General features: G+C 40.1%; 1 protein-coding gene across 1 annotated transcript; it reads left to right on the top strand.

Annotated features, from left to right (window-relative positions):
• Positions 1-4,323: 4,323 nt before the first annotated feature.
• On the top strand, positions 4,324-8,519 carry LOC311266963 (DET1- and DDB1-associated protein 1-like). Its single transcript, XM_084369708.1, has 5 exons — positions 4,324-4,651; positions 4,905-4,985; positions 5,116-5,167; positions 5,801-5,862; positions 5,965-8,519. The coding sequence occupies exons 1-5, from the start codon at positions 4,643-4,645 to the stop codon at positions 6,067-6,069; spliced, it is 309 nt and encodes a 102-aa protein (XP_084225834.1). The 5' UTR covers positions 4,324-4,642; the 3' UTR covers positions 6,070-8,519.
• Positions 8,520-8,903: the final 384 nt, after the last annotated feature.

Genomic DNA, 8,903 nt, shown 5'->3' with positions numbered 1-8,903 from the left:
CTTGTTGCCAAGGCTGACAAGGCAGCCAGGCGCGTGTGTGATGAGTGCGCGCGCGCGTGCTTGCGGCAGAGAAAGTGACAGAAATGATAACAGTGATGGTCGAGCTGAGTATCAGAACCAGAACCGCGATCATGAGCCGCCAGTGTGACACCTGGAGGAGGGTTTTTTATATTACATTATATATTACAGGTGCTGCATCACTGAGGGCAACGACCTTCAGGTTTGAACCAGTCAGATGAACATGTGCCGATGTGTCTGAACTCACATGGACATACTGGGAGCACTGGGACAGGCCGGTGCCTGTCACGGAACAGCCAGCTGTGACGTGTGCGGGGCGGAGAGCCTGTGAGCCGACAGCTGTGTACTTTCTGTTAGTGTTTGGCCTCCGATGTAAATAACAATTAGTACTTTATGTTTAAGCATGGGACGCATCTGTGCTGTAATAAACCAATTAACATGCGAGATAACCTGGAGGGAGTCTCCTCCCACACAAACCAGATTCTGAGGACATTTTCCTTACTGAGGCCAAACAGGCACTAAAACTCCTCTGTTGTTATTATATTGTGCCTAGACCAGAAGTTTTTTTTCTGATTTTTCTCATAAGTTTTTATCTGTATGTACTGTTTTTATGTGATTTTGCCTTTTTTTTATTGCTTTTATTTGGATTTATTCATATTGACTTTTAGTGTTTTTGCATTTCATCTTTTCCCTTCTTTATTGTGCTGCTCTCTATTCGTTGGTTACTGTTTATTTGCACATTGCTAACCTAACGGGAAATATTGAGATATTTGATAATATCTAATTAATTAACTGAGCTATGTGGCAAACTGAAGCTACAGTTAGCAGCCGTAAGCTTTTACTCTGGCGAAATGTTTCCCGCCATTTTTAAGAGTGACCTTTGACAGGTGGCCAATTCTTATATATTGCACCTTCAACGTAGAGGAGGTCACAGAGTCACAAGTGCTTACCAGTAGAAAAATCAATTAAAACATCATTTCATGAAAAGCAGCAAAATGAGTAAACAATGAAACATACGTGACAACAAATCATATAAACACACATTTGACTATAAAACACGACACAGCACCAGACAAGACGAACGCGAGCTATTATAGAGAAAATATCTTATCTTATCTAATATCTATCTATGTGAGATAGATGACATGCTATAATGGAGAGGGTTTTTTAAACTTTCATTTTCTAAATTATTTTATAATGTTGTATTCAGACGTTTGCTGTAATGTATTATTATATTGAGGCTTAAGTCTGGTTCTAGTTTACATTACTGTGAAGGTAAGTCTACATGCTCACATGGTCCTCCCAGGTTTCGGGGTATTAAACTCTACAAATTGGTTACTGTATGTAGGTCTAAATAAGATATTAAATAAAGAAACACAGTTTCAGTAGCTTTGTACATATTGATATAAGAAGGTGTGCTTTTTGACTTGTTGAGGGGAATTAGCCTACATTTTGCTAGCAGTGGACTGATTAATACCTTTATTTGAATGATTTGAGTGAAACCCACTGATAATAAAGTGAAATGTTGTGCTGCACTGGTTTATGATGACTGCACCTACAGCAGTGTAATGTATTAATTACAGTTTTTAAAACCGTGTAACTAATGACAGAAAAACTGAATATCACTGACTGTTTTATACCCTGAATTTAACCTCTCAGGCAGAGCCTCCTCGCAGGCTGCCTACAACCATGGCTGCTTACATCTGCATTTGCATCTTCCGTCGGCAAACACTTAGCTCAAACCATGACCCTCTAATTTAAAGCCGTTATTCTTGCCTATAAATCGTTTAATCTAAGAAACGAGGCGGTAACGCTTCGAGAAATAGTCAAAAAAGGACCTGAAAGACGCTGCTCAGGGCAGTAAAGCAAAATCGTCCTGCAACGAGCGTTTCAATTGGCTAGAAGTTCTGAGCCAATCATGTAGCTTGGTATTGGTAGGTGGGCTGGCAGACCTGTGACATTCACAGTTCTCATGCCTGTGTCAGCTGTGTCAAAGTCTAAACATGAACATTATACTGTCGTCTTTTTCCCGACTGCGTGGGATAACCCGTTTCACCAGGTAACACAGCTCACGTGCTTTCATATCAGACAGCTAGCCGACTGCTAGTGTTTGTTTACGATGCTAACAGTGGCTAGCTAGCTTAGCAGCACGTTAGCAGCGTGGCTAGTTAAACATGAAGCTAGCTACCCACTGATTACATTGAGATTCAGTTCCCGTTAAAGCTTAATAATAGTTAATCAGTCTCGACAGACTACAGTTGTTTGCTGTAGTCGTTACTGTGTTATTAATGTACTACGAGCGGTATGTTGTATTGTAGCCTCATCTGCAGCCAGAGCCACACTTCATTTTGTGATTCATGTTCCGTGATTGTAATGATGTTATCATGTGCTCAATTATAGACTTGACTATCCTTTTACTATTTAATTATTCTTTGGAAAAAAATTCCCTCAAATTTGTGCATACTTTGGTTTTCCTCTGTCATAATAAAAGACTAAACAGCATGTCATGTGTTGTATATAAACAATGTAGTAGTTAAAATGTGTTTTAATCTGCACATAAATCCTATCATCGTGATGATAGTGTAAACCAAGCCTTGGGGTCTGTGCATGAAACTACTCCACCAGTAGCAGCACCATAGACGTATATCAACTTGATGTAATCACAGTATTATTGTGACACAATGTTGATAATAGAAAATAATATTTGCTCTGTTCTGTGCTCTTTTAACAGTGTCCCTACAGGTGACCTTGCTGTAACTGGCACCTCTCACCTTAGATTATTCAGCAACTGGATAGTGCCCAGTGCAGCTGCAGGACCTCAGATGTCCAGATGTGGCCCGCTGTCTTCACGAGCTGAGGGTTCAGGAGTGTTCCAGCAGCTTCCCTGGCAATACCAGCAGGTACGGACCAGAAAAAGAGGAACAGAGTACCAGCCCAAGAACATCAAACGCAAGAGGACTCACGGCTGGATCAAGAGGCTCAGCTCACGAGGCGGCATCGAGGTGCTCCTACGGCGCATGTTGAAGGGACGGAAATCCCTCTCACACTGAGGGTTTCTATTGGAAAACCTGCAAGACTTTCAGGAAAAAGACACTGGATCTGAAATGCTGGCAGTTCTCAGCAAAGAACTTGTGTATTGGGTGATACTGGGTGTGGCTGGGTTTGGCATTCCCAATGCAATTAATGATGGCCGGGAGATATAAACAAGTTGCATTTGCTTTGGGTTAAAAAAAACCCTGGTAATATCACCCAGTTACTTTTGATCCATAATGTGTTGTTCATAATCAATAAATGTTAGCAGATTTATATTTTGTCTTTTTTTTGTGGCTTGTGTGAAATAATTTGCTTCAAAGAAGAATGTGTTTATTTTATGAAACTCTTCTGTCATCTTTGTTGCTCTAAAGTGAAAAAACACCAGCTAAGGCTGACTTTGAAATAAAAACCATCCCTGCAGAGTTAACATGCATTTGTGTTTAAAAAAACCCTTCTCAATGAGTGTGTGGACAAAGGGTGTCTTTTTTGTTGCCTCAGGAGACAAAGTTAGACCTTCAAAGTTAACTGCCAACTACTATTTACTACAGCTTCTAATGAGGGCAGTCTAAAGAGAGAGCGCTAAGCATTGATTAGATATTTAAGGACCTGGTTGAAGGGATTACTCTTAAGAGAGCGTAAAGGAGACATTTGTGGTCCGGCAGGATAACCCAGAATTCAACCAGTGGCCTTTTAGTTACAAGCAAGACAAGAAGACAAAATGGCAGCATTAAAGGTGCACTACGTAGGTTCTGGGAAGAAATTTTAATCAAAAGACAAAGATCTTCATTGACTTTTTTTTATGCCAAAACAAACTAAATAAACTATTTTTTGTTTTCTTGACTGAATAAACTGGACAGCACAATTTCATACTGTTTTACTTTACATTTGGCGGACCCTGCCACCTTTTTAGCTTTAAACAGTGTTCTGGGGACCTTATTCTCCTCTGAGAAAAAATATTCTGGAGTCTGTATTATGACCTAATTAATATTGTGAATGTCTTCTGAATTTTAATTTTTTCTCCAAAATTACATAATGCCCCTTTATTTATAATGTTATGTGAAAACCATATCAAGGAGCTGTAGAGGAGGGATCGCTTTACTCTCTGTAGAAAGTACCTGTGTTGTTTTCATGCCACAACCCCCTTTGTATTGGGGGATTGGTCTGTTACATAATCACTTTCTAGCCAATCAGCGCGCTGTGTTTTCTCTCTCTTCACGCATCGACCACTGCTCAACCAATGAGGTGCCTCGAATCTCAGAAGGTACCCGCCCCCGAACAGACGAACAACAAAAATGGAGTTGTGAACTAGTAGCGGTTAGCCTGTAAAGGACGTTCAACTTCGATTTTCCTCTAATTACCTTTACACGAGCGGAAATTTGCGACTGGTTCGAAGTGTCGTGATGCGATAATATCACAGACACACGTAGTTTACGGTTTATCGCAGTCATAAGACGCTGTCGGACGGGAAAACAGGCTGGTATCTTGGCTACGACAAAGACAACAAGGCTTAGTGGCTAGCTAGCTAAAACAGTAGCATCTGCCCGTTTTCACTCTCACTGTGCTCAGAGCGAGGAGCGTGACTCGGACAGAAATGGAGAAGGTGGGTTCACAGCCGGTTCTTTGCTTATTAAACGTGTAGGTGTAGCTGTAGGTGTTAGATTGAATTGTTGGAACCGATCAGCTTCGATAGACATGTAGCTTACATGGTGGCAAGTCGGACGTAGCTTAGTGTAAATACATACTTCTGTTCCCTGCTATTCAGGTATCCGTACGGTAGTCTGCCTTGCTGCCAGCTTTCCATTCGTTGTTGATCTGTGAAGTGTTTTTGTTCATGTTTTCGTTTCTGTTCTCAGGGAGATTTCCTCAAGGGACTGCCTGTCTACAACAAAAATAACTTCAGCAGATTTCATGCAGACTCTGTATGTAAAGCATCAGTAAGTCATTTCATTTGTTCTCAAAATGCTGCATTAAAACCATTGTGACGTCACAAATGTGGCCACTATTACTAGAATTTGGTAATTCTAGCCAGTTCATAGACTAACATGGATCTCAATTGTGTTTCAGAACCGTCGGCCATCTGTTTATCTTCCAACCCGGGAATATCCATCAGAGCAGAGTGAGTACACTGACTGATGAAATAATGTGTTTATATCTGAGGAAGAGAGCGTACCCCCAAGCACATAACTCTTTCGCTTCGTAATGGTTTCAGTTTCAGGGATCTGTCGGATGAAATCGCTGTCAGTACCAATTGCAGTCTTGTTGTAATTCAGCTTGTGACTGAGACATATTATGCTTCAAGTTAACATCAGTTTTTTCATACTGTTCAGCACTGTATCCCCCCTCCTTTTAAATCCTGCCTCTTCAAGGCCCCCCTCCTGAATACCCAGTCAGCTCACACACGTCTGACCCTGCACCACTAACAACAGAGCAGCTGTGCTTAATCAATTCTTATGTGCCAAACTAGCCGTGAGACATAAATGATGCAAATGTGTGACATGGTTGTTATAGTGTGATGTCACAATGGCACAGAATTAAAGGCGGTGTCTACTGAACAGGAGCAGTGTTTCATATTGGTGCGGACGTTGACCTTTTTAACTTTAAAAATCTTTTACATACACAGTATAATAGGTCTCCTTTAAGATAATACCCTCTGTGGGAGAAGCTGATCTCAGCTGCTCTCTTACTTTTCTCCATCTTTTAGCTTTGTGTCTCTCTTGATCTCATCAGTGTCTGTGTTGTCTCTCCTCAGTCATCGTCACAGAGAAGACAAACATCCTGCTGCGATATCTTCATCAACAGTGGGACAAAAAGGTAAAGGAATTGCATGAAAACGAGAGAGGAAGTTGGCGCAGATTGCAGTATTTATGACGGTGAACACCCTTTGTTGAATGTCTTTCTGTCTTACTTGACCAGAATGCAGCCAAAAAGCGAGAGCCGGATCAAACAGATGGGGAGAACACAGCGCCTCCACGGAAAATTGCCAGAACAGACAGTCGGGAGCTGAACGAGGATTCATAAACGTCTGTGCTGTTGATGCACGCCCAGCAGAGACTGATCTGTTCAAACTAAATGCACACATAGATGCAGGATGTATGTCTGCAGACCCAGGCCTTGACACTGAAGCACACATGGATCGATACATTTCAGACCACAGACGGCATGACATTAATCCCAGAAACACTGGTCCCAATGTGTGCGTTTGACTTCAGATTTCCTCCTTAACCAAAAGGTCTGTGTGCTACTGTCTCCCAGTGTTTTCTTTACTTCCAAGACACCTCTGCCTCAGATTTAAGTCTTTGTAGTTTCAAAATAACTTGCATCTACCTCCTTATCCCTCAACCCCCCTGGTTTTCCTTCACTCATGCACACGCAGCTTTCTTTTCATTATGCAGAGAGTAAAGTCATCGCTCGTCTGCTGCTGTTGATGGGTTTACAGCTGTAGTCATTCACACCATCTCTGAAATATGCACGATTTAAGTTAAGCCTGTGTACGTGATTAAGTAATCATGTTTTTGTGGCTCCTTCTCCATTAGGAATTTTTAGTTTAAATGATATAATGACAGTGACCCATAAATCTTTATTTGAGCTCATTCTTTGTGTGATCAATACTGTCACTACAGTGACTGCATTGCTTTTGTTGGTTGGATTTAATGATCCCTTCAGGGTTCGTTATGGACGACACGAGTTCTGAAAGAAACGTTTGTATGTTTTCTCCAGATGAATAATGATTTATTGCCTTAAATAGAAGTGAGTGTGTTTTCCCCATGTCTTAGAGGGGCCCCTTGGTTTACATCGCTGTTTCAGGTAAAGAATATAATGAACCACTTTTGAGCTGAATGGATATTAGCATGTGTTTTTGATAAGGAAATGTTCAAAGCCAATACAGTCATACTAGAGGATGCAAACTGTTTTTGTACAGTGTGACCTGCAGATTTTGTAGCCATATTCTAAGTTTGATGCTTAGTAGTTTGAAATCGGCGCTTTATAAGCAGCAGTTGTTAGCAGAATATTTTATGAAACAGGTGATGACCACAGGTGTTTAACTAATGATGTGTAGGCTACTCATGAGGACTGCTGTCAATCCTTGTTATAAATGTGCCGTTCACATTTGCTTAAACAGGTTGATCATTTGAGTCATAATGAGGGAATGTGTGTTGATCTGCATGATTTTGACAGCGGGGCTAAATAAACACAATCTGTGTTTGCTGCTCATGAAGTCGGTGAGGCTCGTCGTTATGCTCCACAAGTCTTGTATATTTGTACAGTATGTATATTGTGAGCGTTCTGACCCTTTATCAGGAAACGAGACAGTGACTCACTCTGACTTCCTCCTCCCCATGTTAGCCGTATTTTTTTCTGTTACACTGGGGAACCAAAACAAACAAAAACATTTGACTTCATTTGCTTTACACCTTCTGAAACATCCCTTCTTGCGCATAGATGATGAGTGCGTTTACCAAATCTTCAACTAGAATGGCACTCTGTAACTCCACCAAGGCCCAACATCCCCTTTAATTAAATCAAGCAAACTTTTAACCCACCCAGAACGGCTTTACCATAATTTAAGTTCACCAGATCTACATCAATGATACCAGCCACCTAAATATGCCTGATTTTGTTGTCATCAGGATCCATGCATTATCCCCAGAGAAATTAGCAAAAATGTTGTAAATCTTGCCATGTTAAAGGTGCACAATGCAGTTTTGGGGAAGAAAAAAATATCAGAACAGAAAGATCTTCACTGACTGATTTTTTTAATGCCCAAACAAACTCTTTGTTTTCATGACTGAATAAACAAACTGACCTTAAAGGACAACACAATTTCATAGTTTCACTTTGTTTATATTTGGCGGACCCTGCCACCTTTCTAGCCTCAAACAGTGTTCTGGGGACCTTATTTTCCTCTGAGAGCAGCTTGTTTATTCACTGATGGAATTTTTGGAGTTTTAATTTCTTCTCCAAAACTACATAGTGCCCCTTTTAAAGAAAGTGAGAAAATATTCCTGGAAATCAGTTCTGTAATTTTAGTTTAATCGTGGCAACAAACGACACAAAACCTCTTTGGCAGTTAATAATAATGTTTGGCAGGACTGTCAGTTGAGTCTATTAGTCACATTTGTACTTTTGTTAATTGCTGTTCAAAGGTTTCACAGTATATATTCAGCGTGGCTGCGTATGTCAGTTGAGACGAGTAGAATAAACACTGTATGTTAAAAAAAAACCCAGATGAATGCAATGTTTTATATGATCTTCATAGAAGAGTGCTTCACTTTTTGTCATACGGTTGGTTTTCCATCACCTGATGAAGTTTGGAGTTTGGTTTATTGTTAAATGCTTTGCTTTGAGTTTATTGTATAAATGTATTGTTGTCGATTTCAGGTCTCGTTCTTGTACAGATTACACTATACAGTAAAGGCTGTAACTCATAGTAAACAACACTGAAGAAAATCCCTCCTTCTTTCCTTTTATTGTTGTAGTTATTTTTTTTTTTTTTAGCAACATTCTTTTCTGAATTCATGTTATAATCCTCCTTAAAAAATGAATTCACATACATGTGTAGTTTACACGAAGCCATCCAGTTAAACTGATTTACTGTTAACAAAACCAGCCAGTGCTTTAACTCTTGATGGACATTTATTCAAGTGAGATTTATTTGCATTTTAGAAGTACATTCACTAATTTATGTAGTAAAATAATTCATATAAAATCAAAGTTAAGAAAAATAGAATATTTTTTCATGGTCACAGTGAGTATAATCTGACCTATTGCGGAGGAATACGATGGCTTTGAAAGTGCTTCACAACTGAAAAGACGTGATGGCGACGTGTGATGCATGCTCATAACGTAACATG

Source organism: Pagrus pagrus (assembly GCF_965226575.1).
Source record: "Pagrus pagrus genome assembly, chromosome: 12".
Taxonomy (NCBI): Eukaryota; Metazoa; Chordata; class Actinopteri; order Spariformes; family Sparidae; genus Pagrus; species Pagrus pagrus.
The sequence above is the reverse complement of the archived record's forward strand: the minus strand, read 5'-3'. Positions and strand labels throughout refer to the sequence as shown.

Bases quoted from the DNA above. Each gene is read 5' to 3' on its own strand.
- LOC311266963 (XM_084369708.1), top strand. The intron at 5,168-5,800 runs GTGAGTACACTG...GTCTCTCCTCAG, and splicing joins GGAATATCCATCAGAGCAGA to TCATCGTCACAGAGAAGACA. The intron at 5,863-5,964 runs GTAAAGGAATTG...TTACTTGACCAG, and splicing joins ATCAACAGTGGGACAAAAAG to AATGCAGCCAAAAAGCGAGA.